Source organism: Tachysurus fulvidraco, chromosome 14 (genome assembly GCF_022655615.1).
Source record: "Tachysurus fulvidraco isolate hzauxx_2018 chromosome 14, HZAU_PFXX_2.0, whole genome shotgun sequence".
Lineage (NCBI taxonomy): Eukaryota > Metazoa > Chordata > Actinopteri > Siluriformes > Bagridae > Tachysurus > Tachysurus fulvidraco.
This window is the reverse complement of record NC_062531.1, coordinates 6,220,062-6,239,209: the sequence shown is the minus strand read 5'-3', so window position 1 is coordinate 6,239,209 and position 19,148 is coordinate 6,220,062. Positions and strand designations below refer to the sequence as shown.

The following is a 19,148-nucleotide window of genomic DNA, read 5'->3' as shown; positions in this document are numbered from 1 at the left end:
AAAGTTAGAACACTATGTCCCCTAATAGCTTGTTTTTCAAGCAAATGGGGGAAAAACAGCTGAAAGAATTCTGCTTTGAATACTTAGGGAAATATTTTTCCCATACTCTTCAAAGCAAATTTCTTCCAGCTGTGTGATGTTTGAGGTTTTTCTTGCATGCACAATCTATTTCCAATCACCACACAGGATCTCAGTAGGATTTAGATCTTGGCTTTGACTTGGCCATTCCAGAATGTTGTCTTTGGTGGATTTACTGGTCTGTTTTAGGTCATTGTCATGTTGCAAGGTCCAGTTCCGCTCAGCTTCAATTTTTTGACAGATGGTCTTATGCACCTTCTGATACAATGTAGAATCATAGTGGATTCTACAGTATGATGAGCAGGTCCTGCTACAAACATCTCTAATCCAATTCCACCTCCATGTTTTACACTTGGTATTAGGTTTTTCACCCTAAAATGCTGTATTTGGTTTATGTCAAACATGCCCTCATTTATGGTGTCTAAATAATTCAATTTTAGACTTGTATGTCCAAAGCACATTGTTCCAGATGTCTTAGCCTTTGTCTCTGTGTTCTTTCAAACTTCAGACTTGCCCAAATGTTTTCCTCAGACCTCCTTGCACACCTCCCATGATAAAGTTGTTCAGTCTCTTACTGATTGTAGATTCATGCACTTTGACAACAACTGCAGCAAGAGCTTGCTGTAGGTCCCATGATGATATTTTAGGGTTTTTGAAGACTTCTTTAAGCATCTTGTGGTCTGGTCCTGGGGTAAATTCGCATGAATGGCCTGACCTGGCCATGTTTGCAGACGTTTTAAACGTTCTGCACTGTAAATGATATTCTGGACATTTGGCTATTGATGATTACAGATTCTTTTGAGACCTTTTTCATCCCTTACCAGATTTTTTTATCCCTTACGGCTAAGCATTAGAAATCTTCTTTCTGGAGGTCTCAGAAGGATCTCACCATGGTCATACCTCTCACTTCAACAATTAAGAGCAAACTAAATATCTGAGGTTTAAATAAGACAAGCCTTCTTCAAAATTAATGTAAAGGACATCCTTTACATTAATTTCTTCAAATAATGTAAAGGATGTCCTTTCTTTTTCCTCACAAGAAATAAGATTTTGTTTTATAGGTATGTAAAAAAACAAAAAAAAAAACAAAGCACTTTTGTTTGGTTTTAATTGTTTAGTTATATTACGTGAATTTTTCAATATTGTTAAAATGAAAATAAAACGCACATATGAACTATTTAAAAAAAGAAAAAACCACAGGCTTCCATGGGCTGTCCTGTCCTAATTTTTTCACATGACTGTATGTACTTTCAGTTTGACCAATGCAAGTAGTTTTACACACACACACACACACACACACACACACACACACACACACACACACACACACACACACACACACACACGAACAAAAAAAAATACTAAAAAACAATCTCCAAACAAACAAAAGACAGCAAAATCAAACATTTTTGGATACAACAATATACACACAAACACCCAAGACACACACATACACACACACACACACACACACACACCAAAATCAAGTATATTTGAATATATATGTAAACTACTATAGAAACAAGGCATTATACCATGTGACTTCTAACCAATCAGAACAGAGAATTCAGCAGTGCTCAGTCCAAAGTTTCAGTGTGAGTCTGGATAAGATGTAACCCATGTGCCATATATATATATATATATATATATATATATATATATATATATATATATATATATATATATATATATATATATATGTGTGTGTGTAACCCATGTGCCATATATATATGCAGACAGACTCCCAGCAGCTTATATATTAAACTATATACTTTAACTTATATATTAAACTATAAGTGCTGTCCAAATAGCTGCTGGGAGTCTGTCTGCATGCAAGGTTTTGCTCCCTCTGTGCCAGATTAGCTGATTAAATGCTGCCCAATTCTGCTCAGAGGATTAATAACTACACAGAAGGAACACACAGCCGAATATAATCGCTTGCTGCTTCCTGGGGACCTGAATTACATGAGCACGACGGTGTAATAAGATTCAGTCATTCTGTGACTTTCTCCATCCTGCATCCTCGAGAGCCACAGCACTGCTGCTGTAACACTTCAAACAGTGTTCAACTTTAATAGCCGAGGTTTTTTTTTTTTAATGAGATAAACAGGGAAGTCATTCTACTGATAAATCTAAATGATATTGCCAGGGATAGGTAAGAATTCACATAACCAATGTTTCATTGCTTTGTGTTACTGGAAGTTAATCCACACCGGGGTGGTTTGATGCAGCCTAAAGCAAGGTGGAGGTAAGATTACAGCTCCAGCGTGGATTATTTTCCTGTCACAGCACAGCCGAAAGTGCATCAGTCTTCTTATACCACGGCAATATGATAAAAAATGTATACATTTTTTCTGGAAAACATTTTTACCAGACCAAAAAATGTCCTTTGCACCCGTTTCCATTGTGTCCATGTTCAGCATTGAATGTCATGTCCCACTCCACACCGGGTGGTCAATATGAAGCTCATATGAACGTAGACACTCAAGGCTCAAATTTATAGTTTTTCCTAAGTCTACTCAGAAAACTTCATACTTCTACATTATAGAAAAAACGTTTTTTCCCCCCCCAAACAAATGTTTCTAAATCTTTAAAGTAAACGGTGCCATCAAACCCATTTCTGCTCTCTGTGATGCCCCAAGTGCTTATTGATAATCATCTCAAATTTGAAGGTGTTATCTTCAATCACTAAGATTCTGTGTAAGGTTATCAACAGCGAGAAAAACATATGTCTCTCACACTGAAAGATAACGGAGTCCTGACTCATTTAATATCAGACTTGTGGTCAGGAAATCATGTGTGTGTTTATACTGATCGAGAATGTCCGATAAGCTGATTTCCTTTCGGTCTGCAGGATGGAACGCCACCCTGATACGGTAATAATAAGTCGATAACTGCTAACTTTAGACTCAGCTGATGGACTGTATGCCTGAATTATGCAACAGGTTTTCTTTCAGATTAATGAAACCTGCGAGTCTGTCTTGTTGATTCGATTTTTTTGATCCGTATTTATCTAAAAACAAACAAACGAGCAATGAAGACCTTCCCTGCCTCATGTGACCTGCTGCTGGAATCTAATGTCTAGTGTGTAGGACAGATATTCTTTTTTTTTTTAATTAAAAAAAAAAAGTTACAAAATACAAACAACGCATTATAATCACAAATACCCAATTATCACACTCGGTCGCAGCATTAACATTTTGCTTGTAGCTTTGGAAAACTAGCTGGCGAAGCAGAATGGAAATGTTTGAAGGGGGAAGAGAGAAAAAAAAAAAACAAAACATAAGAGCAGACCAGCATGAAGGCAATGCTGCATAATTCATGCGCTACTCCTTTTAGAAATGGCAAATTCATCAGGACAATAGCACCTGACAGAAGAACCGCTGTCTCCGTTCACCTTCCCGAACTCGCCCTTTCCACGCCTTAAACATCAGCATGCCTCTATCGCAGACCCACAATGCACTGCAGCATGGCAGATTTATCATGACAGACTGACTTTATTGTGATCTTTAATGATATGTTCTTGCCAGGCCAAATGAAATAAGAGGGAATGTTCAGATTTTGACATTTTGACTGATTCTTTGACCTGACGTTAGGCACAAGGGGTCAGAGGGTAGACACCCTTTAGATTTTCCTTTGCATGGAGATTTATTAGTTACGGTCTAACCAAGATAAACTCATTCAGGAGATCCATGTTGCAGAGACGTGACGGCTCCAGTGAAAGCCTAACAGGATGCACCCCATCTGCGCCGCTGCTGAAACCCCCGAACCCAGAGCATTACCGAGATTATTTCCTCACAGCCACTTTCCTGAGTGCTTCCTTGTTGTGTGGCCTTCACATACAGCCCTGTATACACTGAAATAAAGGAGCACCTGGCCACGATTGCTCACTCGCTCGCTCTCTCTCGCTCTTTCCCATTTCTGCATCTTCTCTTCATTTGCTTCCAGCTTTCATCTCCAGCTAGACAACTACGCTGTCTTTCTTCTCATCCTCCTTGTTCCCACTCTTACGAGGCTCTAATCAAAGCACAGTATCTATGACCCCTCCAGAATGACCCAACACACCAGAAAAACAACGAAGCGTTTTTCTCCGCTGCCATACGCACAGCAGAGGGCCGACGCAAGCAGAAATGAGCTTGTGGAGAAGAAACTGCTGCTTGTTCTCTCCGGCAGGGGCATGGACTGAGACATCAGGGTATCAAGCAATAACTTACCAGTTTCTTATTATGAAATGTGAGAATCAAAGTACAGAGGAAATGTTTCACTTTTAAAATGAGATTTGTTTGACATCGGGGGTTTGGTGTGATGAATTCCAGAAGAGTTTTTCTATAGCATTTCTCTTTTCTGGAGCCAAGTATGAGAACGGTAGAATTATGAAACCTTATACAGCAAATGTAGCATTTAGAAAGCATCTTTTCAGAACTCCTCTTTTAAATCTGGGTAGAAGAACGTTTCTTTACCTGGAGATTATGAATCCTGCACTGAAACAATGTTAGCAGCACTTTTGCCCTGCTTTAAGTTGCTGATAAGTGTGACACATGCTTATAATGTATTGTTAAAATGTTATGGCTACATGCTTAGCGACAGACCGGTGTTGTATAAAGTACTAGAAAGCAATACTCAGAAAACTTCATACTTCTACTTCATAGAAAAAACGTTTTTTTCCCCCCCAAACAAATGTTTCTAAATCTTTAAAGTAAACGGTGCCATCAAACCCATTTCTGCTCTCTGTGATGCCCCAAGTGCTTATTGATAATCATCTCAAATTTGAAGGTGTTATCTTCAATCACTAAGATTCTGTGTAAGGTTATCAACAGCGAGAAAAACATATGTCTCTCACACTGAAAGATAACGGAGTCCTGACTCATTTAATATCAGACTTGTGGTCAGGAAATCATGCGTGTGTTTATACTGATCGAGAATGTCTGATAAGCTGATTTCCATTCGGTCTGCAGGATGGAACGCCACCTTGATACGGTAATAATAAGTCGATAACTGCTAACTTTAGACCCAGCTGATGGACTGTATGCCTGAATTATGCAACAGGTTTTCTTTCAGATTAATGAAACCTGCGAGTCTGTCTTGTTGATTCGATTTTTTTGATCCGTATTTATCTAAGAACAAACAAACGAGCAATGAAGAATGAAACAATGTTAGCAGCACTTTTGCCCTGCTTTAAGTTGCTGATAAGTGTGACACATGCTTATAATGTATTGTTAGAATGTTATGGCTACATGCTTAGCGACAGACCGGTGTTGTATAAAGTACTAGAAAGCAATACTTGAGTAAAAGTACAAGTATCGTACTAGAAAAAGACTTCAGTAGAAGTGAAAGTCACCTTTTAGAACATTACTCAAGTAAAAGTCTTAAAGTATCTGATATTTACTGTACTTAAGTATCAAAAGTAATTTTCTGATATTTAATGTACTTAAGTATTTGAAGTAAAAGTAAAAAGTAAAATTTCAGTGATTTTCGGTAGGTATAAGAGCAGGGGCGGTTCTAGGGTTTCATCTTTAGGGGTTTTAGCCCTCAGTGAGAATTTAAAACAAGAAGAGTTTTATATTATATATTATATGACTACATAGTAAGCCAAAAGTTATGGTATTATTAAATGGCAAAAGTGGACACCAAACTTTTATGCATGATGTAATGATGCCAGTCTTGAATCAAATCAGTTCATGTATGTGTGCATTCTCTACAAACAGTGTGTCCAATGCAGTCATTAATAAAAGGACAAAAGACCAAATAAATAAATGTTATTTTTATTTAGTATTGAATGGATCGTTTGCATTAATATTTTGTTCGTGCTACAACTCTGGTAATAAGAATAGTGAAATTTCACTGCTTTTGGTTGCCGTCTTTGCAGCTTTCAGCCGATTAACGTTATAGATAAACGTCTCCAGCTCTGACTGCGCTGTGCGTACCTGTGCTTCTCCGTAGAGCGTGCGTACGTGCGTAATGCAATCTAGGAGCAGTGATTGGCCAAACCTCCCTTATTGCAGTAGCACACATTTCTGCTGATTTTATTTTGTAGTAACGAGTAACGAAGATGCTTAGTGGAAATATAGCGGAGTAAAAGTATACATTTTATCTAAGAAATGTAGTGGAGTAAAAGTGAAAGTTGTCATAAATTTAAATAGCGAAGTAAAGTACAGATATGTGAAATTTCTTCTTAAGTACAGTAACGTACTCCGTTACATTACAACACTTGCGACAGACAAGTTTAATGTTTAGTGTGTTATCTAAACACTACTGTAGCTGCAGCCTCTGAGGAGGAAAAAAAAAACGTGTCTATTGGAGCGAACAGGAGACAGTTTTATAATTTTTAATCCTAAATTTGTAATTTTCTCCAGTGTTTTTATTACTATTATTATTTTTATTGTCTTTGCTTGCTTGCCTTTGTGTATCTCAGGAGGATTAAAACAGCCTAGGAGCCTTTGTGGAAGTGGTGACATTTTTCCCCCCTCACTGATACAAAATCTGAAGACAAATCCAGATTCAAATCCTGAATTTGAGAAAATGAAAAATCTGGATTTGTTGCATATAACATACTTTGCCTTACCACAACTTAAGATGGCATTGATTATATTTTATTTACTCATTTAAATATTTTTTTAAAAGTAGTTGAAGTAAAATGCTAATCTGGCCTAGGCAGTCTGCGTGCAAAGATCGTGTGTTATGCGGCGGTTTAATAAATGCGGTGGTAGAAACAGTCAGTCTGCCTCAAGATGTCTGAACCCTTGCTTGCTAAGTGCGATTTCCTCACGCAGTGAATGTCATGCTTCGATCAAGTTGTTAGAGAGTTATGTTCTGTAGAGAAATAGACATAAGCCTAATCAATTCAGCTGTGATTAGATACCAGCTGTCCGAATGTCTGAGGTGCTCGTATGGCACGATGAATAAATTATTAAATAAACATTTCTTGGTCTCTTTCTCTTTAATATGTATACTTTATGACTACAGATGAAATCATATAGAGTACATGTTTTTTTTTTTTTTACTTAAATTCTAACTGTGTCCAACTTATACACACACACACACACACATATATATATACGTATATATATACGTATATATGTATATATACGTATATATATACATATATACGTATATATATACGTATATATGTATATATATATATATATATATATATATATATATATATATATATATATATATATATACTATATATATATACGTATATATATATATGTATATATATATATATATATATATATTTCTGCTGTAATATAATCTAAAATGACCTTGCAATAAAATAACGTATGCTATACACAATGGCAGGCAGTAAATACTGTTTTGTCTTAAAGCATGTGATAAGCATTGAGCGTGTGGGTAGGTGGCGGAGTCGGAACTCACTGTGTGGGCAGGACGTGGGTGCTGGGCTGGACCTTCGGCCGCCTCTTCGCTGAAGCTCCTATCTGATTGGCCGAGCGCTTGAGTGACTGCTGGTTTAAGAGACTGGATGCCAAACCTGCATGATACTGTAACTGAAAGAAATCAAAGACATCAGCTTCAGATTGACATTCGGAGAGATAAGTGTTAAAAAGTGCTATATAGAAAGACTGAACTACGTCTAGTTGTATGGTCAGTACATCTTTACTGACATTTACATAAAAAAATTGAACAACAATAAATGCTCAAAAGCAACTTTATATGCTGACGATGATGTAACCGCCAGAAAAGTGGTGCACTGGTGGCTCAAGCAGTGAAGGCTCTGGGTTGTCGACTGGCGGAGAGGGGTTCAAGCCACAGCACTGGGAAGCTGCCACTGTTAAGCCCCTCAGCAAGGCCCGTATAACCTCACTGCACTAAGACCCCAACCTCCAACACTGGGATATTCAAAAAAAAAAAAAAAAAAAGTATTTCAATGTGCAATAATGCATAAGTGACAAAATAAAGGCTGCTAAAAAAAAGTCAAGAGACTGTAATTAAAAGTAGAACCAAAAACTCATGTATGAGGAAGAGGGTAGATAGCACTTTCCTCCAGGTGTGTGCAGATGTGCTGTAGCATGAGCAGCAGTTTGAAAACCTGCACATGCTACAGGAGGGGGAGTTAGTAGATAACTACCTTATGACAAACTTGGAAGAAATCAGGCCTTTTGGCTGCGAGTACATAATACTACTGTACATAACAGGCATGTGGTCAATCTGTTATATTATTTTGGTCAGGGTGTCAAAAAGAAAAAATGTTTTTCAGTGGAATTAGTGAATCACCCGAGTACCTGAAGTGCACTTCTTATTGGAATTAGTGAACACACTACTCATAGTGATAGTGATTTGGAACACAGCTAATTATACATAGCTAATGTGGTCTTGATTATCATTATGACATATAGTATCATGTACCTCTAACATTCTATTACTACCACTACTGGCCTACTTCAACCCTTTCTGTTTCTCTTTTTCTATCCCTCTTCCAGACAAGTCTAACGGGGTGATCACAGAGCCTTTGACTTTGAAGTTGCGCCCGCTCTCCCGAGCCCGTCAGCAGCGTTCTTACTCAAGTGACGAAACGGTGTGAAAGCTATCAGCTCTGCAGAACGCGCAGGTGTAACGCTGTGTCACTCCGCTGTCAGGAGCCGTGCTGATGGATGTGACAGGATGCTGGACGCCAACCATCTGTCAGTTCAGGCTCTCAATCAGATATTGCTGCTGATAACTTGCAGTGGAACGTTAACCAGTCTCTGGATTCTCACCAGAAAGGGAAAAAAACAAAACAAACAAACAAAAAAAAAACCCCTTGGTATGACACAGGGGGAAAAAACAAAGTTGTGTACACAGGGCAATTAAAACCAAAAACTGGCAAACATTTACTGCTGAAATAAATAGTACAAAGTGAGCGATGAAAACATGGTGTCTCATGTTGTGGGGGAAACGAGTCAGGTTTTGATGATATCTTCCATTTAGGGATCTGTCACATTAGAACTCACGTAGACCAACGGCTCATTAATCGCTATTAAAATATTCCTCCTATTGAGCTAATTAGCCGTGTTCGGAGGCTGCGGAGCGACGTTCTGTGAGGGAAAAGCAGACGGCGCAGCACTCCCCCTCTTTTAATTTGATGCACCAAAGCAGCTGTGTTAACGGGATATTGTTTTAATTATGTACACCCTGTTTTCATGGCTAATAAGGCCCGTTTGTAGAGTCCCGGATACAGAAGAATTGCATGCGGCAGGTAAAAAGGTGGGCAGTGTGCAAAACTAAATCAAATAAATAAGCATAAATACATATTTCAGACAAATATATAAATAAAGAAACAAATACAATAAAAAAAAAGAGGTGTATAAGATTTCTAAATATATATAAAAATAATACAAATAAATGTGTACACACACACACACACACACACACACACACACACACACACACACACACACATATATATATATACGTATATACATACATACACAATTTTTTTCTTTCCTTTTTTTAACATTAGTTTAATTTAAAATAAAGATAATTTACATCTCATTGGGAACAGCTTGTCACTAATTAAATATCTGTCCTCGTCTTTGTGGAAAGCAAACTGGAAAATGACAGCCCACGACTGGACAGCGGCCAGCCACATCTGTCATTAGCTTGCCTCTGCTGCGTTGTGTTGTGTTGCGTTGTCTTTTCTTGTGCTGTCTTTGGCATGTGTTCCAGTCTCCTGCTACGTTGTTACGTTCAATTAGAGTCGTGTGTCTTTCTTCCGTGCTCAGTCTCTCTCTTCATACCACAAAGCCTTCAAAGATACAGATTTATCCATTTGAGCTGAACCCCTATCACATGCTCCGGAGACGAAACATCTGCCTGAACGTGAGCTACAAGACTTTGCTTTCCACTAAGAAAAAAATACTGCGATCGAGTTGCCAGAAATCAGAGAAGGCGACAAGGAGACAATGAATAAAGAAGAACAGATTGAGAAGAAAGGAAGAAAGGGATGAGGAAGGATGGTGGGATGAGAGATTATTGAAAAGGAAGAGTGAGTTAGAGTTAGGAGGTGGAGTAGAAAAAAAAAAGGAGGATATGAGGAGGAACAGAGAGAGTGTTTATCTATCTATCTATTTATTTATTTATTTTACATGTTTTTATGCCTTTATTTGGGACCAATTGCCCCAGAAGAATAACACAATTTTGTTCTTGTGGGAACATTTCATTTTTTAATTTAATCTCATTTCATTTTTTTTATCTTATTACATATAAATAAATAAAATAAATAAAATATATGTATATATTTTAGATTATAAAGAAAATTCCATTTTGTTACTGAAAGCTAGGTTAGATTTACAGTTAGACAGTTAGATGTGGCATTGCATTAATTATCTGCATTAGTGATTATGCCAATGGAGTGTGTGTATGTGTGTGTGTGTATGTGTGTGTGTATGTGTGTGTTATTGTGTGTGTTATTGTGTGTGTTATCGTGTGTGTTATCGTGCGTGTTATCGTGCGTGTTATCGTGTGTGTATGTGCAGACAGAGAGAGTAGAGAAAGCGAATGAATGGAAATTGAGTGTGGGTCCAACTGCAGATAAAAGTGAGAGGTCACTAACCCTCCACGCGCACTCACACGCGCACACACGCGCGCACACACACACTCACACTCACTCACACTCACTCACACTCACACACACTCACACACACTCACACACACTCACACACACTCACACACACTCACACACACTCACACACACTCACACACACTCACACACACTCACACACTCGCACTCACTCGCACTCACTCGCACGCACAATTAAAATTCATACATAGGTTAGCTTTCGTAGATCCAACATGATTAGGGTTTGTATTCACAAACCCCTGAATAAAATGAAACACTGGGCTCACACCTGAGCTGAGACTCGAACCTGTAGCACTTCTTTGGGGAAACTGAACTATTACAGAAAGTGGAGAATAAACCAATAAACCTATATCTGTGTCTGTACACAGAAAACTCTGCTGACTTACAGGAAAAAGAGCTTTAATTCTGTATCAGTGCGTTCAACAAGACGACGCAGAAAATCAGATTAACATTAACTTACGCACGAATAAATATTTTATCGTACGAATATTAAGTACTTAATATTGAATTAACTAGAAATCACTTTTCCTTCTTTTTTTTTTTTTAATTTATTTTTAATTTTTATTTTTGAGCGTGCCAAAAGGATTTGAAGATTTGTGACAGAGCTAATTTGAAACCGTCAACGATTTGGAACGAATCAGTATAATAAGTATATATACATTTATATCCCTATAGCTCGAAATTAATATTACAGTAAATAATAAATAATAATAACAATCATCCTTATCGTGTTAAGATAATGTTTCATTGTTTTATAGGTGACTAATTTGTAATCTACAAGTAAAAATAGACCACGCTTAGAGATGCTGTATGTTGTTAATAAAAGATTTTTTTTTTAACCAGCAGTGTGTAAACGTAGATTTTAAGAATTACGATCAACGTGTTCTAGTGGTAACAATATTCCCAATTTTTACGAAAGGTTCTAAAGACGAAGAAGGTGTTCGGGTTAGAATCCGTACGTCTGAAGTCGTATGAAATTCGAAACCAAAAAGCAACCTTTATTTATTTATTCTTCATTTATAAGAATAAAACGTCTAATAAGAACGTTTTCAACTCAGTATCCGATCTACGTTACTTACGTATATAAAAGTATCCCAAAATGCGTAAAAAAAGTGTGTGTTACGTTTTATTATACAATATTTAACAACTAAACTTAATACAGTCTAGTGTTAGTGCACGGTCTCACTGCAGTTTTTCTCCAGTATAAATCCAAAATTCTCTTTGTAAATTTAATGCTGACGAGAGCAGACCTTCCCCTTGTGTAAGATCACCACCTCTGCTGGTTTCATTTACAGTATGCGACTAATTGCAAACTCATCTCATAACCGATATTTGTTGTTAGGAGCCTGGGGTGCACTTAACGAATACTAACGGCGTGTTGCTACAACTCTCATTGATCTTCTGGTAGTTAAAATTCCACTCACGGAAACGTTACAATGATGAGGGTTTCTTTACATTGGGAGAAAAAAAAAAAAAAGACCTTGATGGGGGTGGAGGTGAGAACTGTCTGGATTTGGAGTGTCGAACTAATCGAACAGGGGGGGGGCACGGTGGCTTAGTGGTTAGCACGTCCGCCTCACACCTTCAGGGTTGGGGGTTCGATTCCCGCCTCCGCCTTGTATGTGTGGAGTTTGCATGCTCTCCCCGTGCCTCGGGAGTTTCCTCCGGGTACTCCGGTTTCCTCCCCCGGTCCGAAGACATGCATGGTAGGTTGATTGGCATCTCTGGAAAATTGTCCATAGTGTGTGAGTGTGTGAGTGAATGAGAGTGTGTGTGTGTGTGTGCCCTGCGATGGGTTGGCACTCCATCCAGGGTGTATCCTGCCTCGATGCCCGATGACGCCCGAGATAGGCACGGTCTCCGCGTGACCCGAGAAGTTCGGATAAGCGGTAGAAAATGAATGAATGAATGAATGAACTATTCGAACAGAACACCACAAACAACCAGAAACGCTATAGCTGGGTAATTAGTTGGAAAAAGCATGAAAAGTACAAAAATCCTGACATCTTTACAAAGCCGCAAACATTTAACACGAGCCGAGTTTCATCTCCCGCGATGCGGGAGAATCTGTGCCGAGTCTCTGGAACTCTTTTGAAAAGCAGATAAGTAAGTTGAGGTTTCAGACAGACTAAAAGCAGTGAACCCCTTCCTGCATGAGCGGCGCAGAGCAAAGTGTAACATTTCAAAGGCTGGATCAAAAACTGCAACAGAACAAGCAACTTTTAAGAGTGGGATATAAATACCGTGACTTTCCCCCTCTCACAAAGTCACGGCAATGAAATCGAAGGTTTATTTGGTGTAAGTGGGGATTTTAGTTGTAATTTCCGACGAGTTCTTTAAAAAAAGAAAAGAGAAAGCGATAAAGAATATGAGAGGATGAAAAAGAGTGAAAGACAGAGGAAGATTGACGGGGCAGCTGGGAAAAGGACTAGCAGTGGTGCACTCAGGGGGTTAATTAATTTTTAAATATCAAGCAAGGATTCCGGGGGTCCGGGGTGTTTTCACCACCTGATTCTCATAAATCAGGGATATGGGAAACCCAAATGACATCCGGCATATACCTCGGCAGAAACTCATTTGGATTTAAACAAGTTTGCGGCAGCCGTGATTGAACAAGGCGAGCGAGGTGTGTGACAGTGCAGCGGTGTTTTAATAAGATCCGAACCCGGCGCCGGCCGCTGATGAAATTACAGCGAGAAGGTCCCCCTCCTTCTATAATATCAGCTTGGCTCTTACTATAAACCGATGTCCAGAATTTAAACACAAAAGGAATTGTAAAAAAAAAATAAAAATAAATAAATAAATAAAAAATGGGAAGCTATCTGTGATGACAAAGAAATCTGTTTAAATCTGTTAAATCGGCTTAGGGAAAAATAAAGCGATAATTAAGTAACAATTACTACAAATGTTGTGCAGAAGGCTGGGTGGTTATTAGCTGATCAAACAGACATTACATATATGAATAGCATTTTAAATTCTCTGTTTGTTCCACACAAAATAACCTTTATAAGATAACTAAAAGCAATTATCTTTAAGGCTTGAATTGTATCTCATAATTGCTTCTGGTGCGAGTGTAACACATTATTTGCGCTGGTATCTATTTAGTGCTTAATAATTTTAATTTGCTTTGGAAATAGTGTGTTTGGGGGGGGGGACGACACTGCTGGAATTAGAAGTAATGAATCATTTCTAATAACATGATGACAACAAGCAGAAGATTGCAAAACATAACTTGATTCAACTTGTGAGTTTCTCTAAAGATCCTCAAGCTCGGCTGCTTCACTCAAGTTCATAAATGTGCTCAAACAAATGCCCTCTAGATCTTTCTGGAAAGACTTCATCCTAATGATATTACCTAAATCAACAGTTGAGAACAGTAGTCACCGAAACAAGATTTTAATCTATTCCTGTTAGATCAGAAAAGATCTACTGTGAAAATGGGACCCAGTGATTCTTGGGAGTCAAAATGGGCGTCCTTTATTTAAGCAGCTCTTCATTAATGTCTATGGAAAACATTCAATGAATATCAATATATATATAAAAACCTCCTACTCAATGTTTTGTGTGTTCTTTGAGATCCATTTCTTCCCTGTGAACCAAAATCACATCGCTTCCTTTGTCTTTAAAAAAAAAAAAAAAAAAAAGTTTTTGTTTGGAACGATCGCTTAAAAATGAATAACGTTTTTTTTTCCTGTTACATTCCCACCATAAGGAATATGTTGTCCATGTTTTGGCTTGATCCCCTGCTCCTTTAATAAGGAATTAAAAGGCTAGGGCAAACAGAGCGTGCTCTTCTTTAAACATTGCCTTTCTTTCTCAGTAAACTAATAAGGGATCCAAGCTTGCAACATTATACCATCAAACATTTTTCTCCAAGCAGCACATTTTCAAAAGGTCACTGTTTTTTTTTCTCTCTTCTTGCTCTCTCTGTGTTACCCTCCTCCCCGTGTTCCAAACTGATCTTAAGACAGGCCGACCTATTAGTCCTGCCTGGCACAGCGATCGACGGCTACGCGCTCCATCATTAACTACATAGTTGAAACATGTTGTGATGGCAAGTTTGCTGCTCTCTGATCTGAACGTGGGTGCTGGGCTCCACGCTCACCATTTATTTCTTCTGACAGCTACATTCAAGATATGATTAAAGCTGAAACTAGCCATAGGAGTCGAAAATTTACAGTGGTGATGATGGTGGTGGTAGTGCGGTGAGCGGAGGGGTGGGGTGTTGTCCGGGGTTGTTACATTTGTGGGGACTATTTGCTTGAGACTTCTGAGCCTGTGACAACAAAAACAAGAGTAGGGATATAAACCATGGCGCATTACTGGTGGAAAAATCTTTTCGGTTTCTAACGTCCACTTGTTGGTATAAGGTCGTACTGTAGGAACCGGTGGATCTCCAATGATCTCGTTGAAAACTCCAAATCTCTTAAGTCACCTTGTTACTTTTAGAGGAAATACAAATATGCATGGTGACTAGCTAAGATTTTACTACTGTATAAGTGCCTATGTGAAATAATGAGCAAAAGTACAATGTTTGAAAATGTGCCTTTTCTCTCATGTTTAAGTAAATTTCTACCTTACTGATTCTGCAAGGTCTTAAATGTGCACACTCATTAGCTGTGTGCTTGTGCAGGCCAGTTGGCTCTGATATGGAAACATGTACACCGCCTTTGGCAATGTGACCTTGTGAAGGTAAATCAAGACTAGAGGGTTCTAGAAGCAAAATAACAACACCACAGCACTCGATAATATTTTACAGAATGCGCAGCTAAGCTGTATTTTCGAAGAAAAAATTAAAAAAAAAAAAAAAAAATCTGCTAAGCAGTTACCTAAAAACCAAATGTTTAGACCATCTGTTCTGTTTTATGAATATGCAAGAACAGACATGGGAACATCAAACAAGCCAGTGTACTGTAATTAAGATTCTGATGTACAACACTTGAAATGTCTCATTTAAGACCTTGATAAACTAAGTAGGTTTCCAGAACAATGGTTTTATTGTTAATATAATGGTTGTGTTAAAGCTTAAGTGAAAAGGCATTCGTGGCTAATTCATTAGGACAGGGATGACAATGGACAAGTCCTATTCGAATAAAACGTAGAGATGAGCTGGGACCGCTTGGAAATTGTTCCGGCTCCCATTATCCCTGGAGAAAGAGAAAAAGGAAAGGAAAACCAGAGCCAAGGAAAACAGGAGCCAAAGCCAAAAAGCAGAAAACGAACAACTCCAGAGAAAGTGAAAGGCGATTAATATCGAATAAGAAGGAATGTGCACAGGCTAAGAAGTGAACTGATGGCATTAACAGTGGAAGCGAGTCTCCAGAAAGCGTAGAGATAGGTAAACAGGGCTTAAAATGGATTAGCAGGGCTTTCACACTGGCAGTTTAGTCTGAACCAGATCATTGTTTGTATGAAAAAATGGCAAGGTGAAAGCTTGGGACTAGGATGCGCACCATGTTACCGAACCTGAGACTACCTATAGGAGGTTTGATAGAAGCTGAAACCAGACCAAATGCTGCATGGACGCTGGGAAAAAATCACACTAAGACAAACATGCTCAGTTCACCAAAAAAGCCAAGACCAGGAATTGTGAAAGGCAGCTGTAGGAGAAAAACAAAAGAGCCGAGTCCCAGGACAGGGGTAAGAAGCCGAGGCGAGAAAGATGATAAAAGTAAAGTGATGGCAGAGGACAAAGAAGCGAAGCCCATGATGAGAGCAACAAAAAAAAAACACAACTGTGCACTGGAAGAAGACAAAGGAGCTGAGCACTGGTAGAGAAGAAAGGAGCTAAGTCCTGGGAGAGGTTAAGGAGCCGAGCCCTGGAAAAGGAGAAGAGCACTAGAAGAGAAGAAATGAGTCAAAGCTAGGAAAAGGAAAAAAGCAGGCAAGCTCTCAAAGCGTCGATAAAAACCCTAGCCGTGGAAGGGGGTAAAGAAGCAGAGTCTTGGAGTTGCGGTGTACTGGAAGAGATGAAAGATCTGGCAATCTTTATGAGACATTGTTTTGAGATTGTAGCTAACTGTACTGTCCTGGAACATCAGCTACAAATGAATGAACCATCAGTTAATGTTGGATTCAATATCGAGACCCCCGGATTACTGGCTTTGACTGAACTGAACAACAGTTAAGATTTGTTCAGTGTTTTATTTATACACACATTAGTCTACAGAATAAAGTCTGTGTTAGAATGATGACTGAGCTGACTGGTCAGACATTTCTCACTTAGATGCCCCTACTGGCAACAATGAAAATAGTAACCAAGCTAAATGCACACTAAATGGAGACTCGCAAATTTCCCACGCTTGACAGGCTGTTAGAGAAGTAGCCTGGCTTGTCTCATAATTCACCCGAGTGTGCCAGGAGCTGCCAGCAGGGGCCTGCTGGCAGTAATGGCTGAGGCTAACTATCTAATGTCATACCTGTGCACAAAAGCAGAGATAATCAGGCTCTTAACTGGCTCCGTGTTACCTGATGTCTGTGTTCCTGAGTCAACCGGGAACTGTGAGTGTTAATCACAGCGTTAGACGCCATTAAGCACGCCCTCACCATCAGCCCTGCTGTAATTGACAATGATACAGTGGTTTCCCTGTCAGTCACATGCTACAGATGTGCACAAAAACTCTGATGAAATGACAGAGGGAGATTTATATCAGGAAGGAAGCTATTATTACTATACAGGAAAGGGAAATCTAATCTGTAGGCTGCATTTACTAAACCCATCTGTTTCTGAAGATGGTGCACGATTGGGGAAAACAAAACCCAAATCATAAAGGAAACATTTCAATCAGATTTTAAATCAAGTGGGTTTTTTTTTTCCCTAAGGAATAGAAATTGTGTCATTTACATAAATTGTTGAAACTAAAACCTGGAAACCGTGGTCAGGAGAAAGGAATTATTTTGAGAAAGCCATAATCACATTACATTAGAGAAAGCAGAGGAAAATAACATCCCTGTTTAATAAAACAGGGGCCTCGGGTAGGAATAGACCTTGAGAGTTCTCCCACCGAACCAAACTGGCACAGTGTGATGCTGAATGACAGGAGGCAGCCGAGGGCTGAACATGTTTCTCTTTAATGAAACCGTTACTCGCTTACACACATAACAAATCAGTTCGCATGGCCAGACCATAATTCTTGAAAGATTAGTCATCCTTCCCTTTAGAAAAATGTAGCTGGGTATCAGGACATTTTTGAGTACTAAAGATGTTCCTTAATTACGGTCGAGACCATTTTTTGTGAAAGAATGAAAACATACCTTGCTAAAAAAAAATTAATTATTAATTTCTTTAAAAAGCCGAATCAGATTTTAAGCCTCACGTCTTCAAGGCTATTTATTTTGTAATTCCAAATCCTTAACTTGAACCGTACAGGTCTGCTCCCAAACAGGTGACATCTCTCGTCTTGAAGTGAAAAGCTCCTCCTGTGCATTAATCCGGCCCTTATTGACATGGGCTGGGGAAGCATCTCAAATCGATTGTGTTTACATTAGTGTGAAAATGTGTGTGTGTGTGTGTGAGAATGAGGGGGGTTGTGCTGCTGCAGTAAGAGGCAGTTGAAAGAGCATCGATAATCCTGCAAAGCAAGGGTCCAACAGAGTTGTGCCTAATCGCGCCTTAAAGCTCCTGTAGCTGTGAAGCCTGACCCTGGGCTTGGGATGATGCAGAGAGAGGAAAAAGGGGTAAAGAGGCACAGAAAGGAAGAGTCATTTACACCCAGTTATCCAACGCACAAATGTGCAGCATGAACAGAAGTAGGTTACAGAGTGAGAGCCTCTTCTACATTGCACCTCAGTGAAGCCAGCACGGCAGATCAAGGCCGACACACTCCTGCAACGTATACAACGTCTTAGCTCCAGTGCAGCTTTCTGTCCTGCTTGCATTGTCTCCGGATGAACTGGATGCGGTACATTAGTGTCGTCCATCAGTTGGAGTTAGGACAGTATGACGAATGCAAAGAATGATAACTGCTCTACGAGTCTGTGGCACCATTTTTAAGCACAAATTTATCCTTCTATGTGTAAGAAACCATATATATGCATTCTGTCGTGTTACTTTGAACAGCCACCCATTCGAAATCAAGTGATACCCCTGAAATTTGCGTTAGTGGTTAACGAACACGTGAGGGTAGAAAGGAAGCATCTAAAGAAGAACTAACTACACTCATCAGGGCACAGACTGATCAATGTATTGACACGTGGCATTGATTCAACACTTTCATCCTAGTCACTCCACATCAGCTCCATGAAAGCATCGGATGGATGCAGAGGATGGGTGGTCAGGATGATCCATAGATTCACCACGCTTGGGCTTCGACTAATTATTTTCTATTTAATTAGTTTACTATTTAATATGAACGGCAATGACCTCTGAATCAGTTCAGGGTTGCCACAGCAACACAACCCTCCCAGTTCACCCGGGCTTAGGACAGGCACTAAGAGTTAACCCTACATTGGCTGGGTTAGCTTCCTTCCCTATTTGCGTTTGGATGGACCT

At 39.1% G+C, this 19,148-nt stretch overlaps 1 protein-coding gene across 3 annotated transcripts in view; it reads right to left on the bottom strand.

The window, feature by feature from the left end:
• Positions 1 to 19,148, bottom strand: part of med27 (mediator complex subunit 27) — a 57,090-nt gene that overhangs the window by 31,255 nt on the left and 6,687 nt on the right. For all 3 annotated transcript variants that reach the window (XM_027133121.2, XM_047799959.1, XM_027133122.2), the window contains exon 3: positions 7,456 to 7,586. In XM_027133121.2, the coding sequence (XP_026988922.1) occupies positions 7,456 to 7,586 (131 nt within the window). The remainder of the gene's footprint in view (positions 1 to 7,455; positions 7,587 to 19,148) is intronic.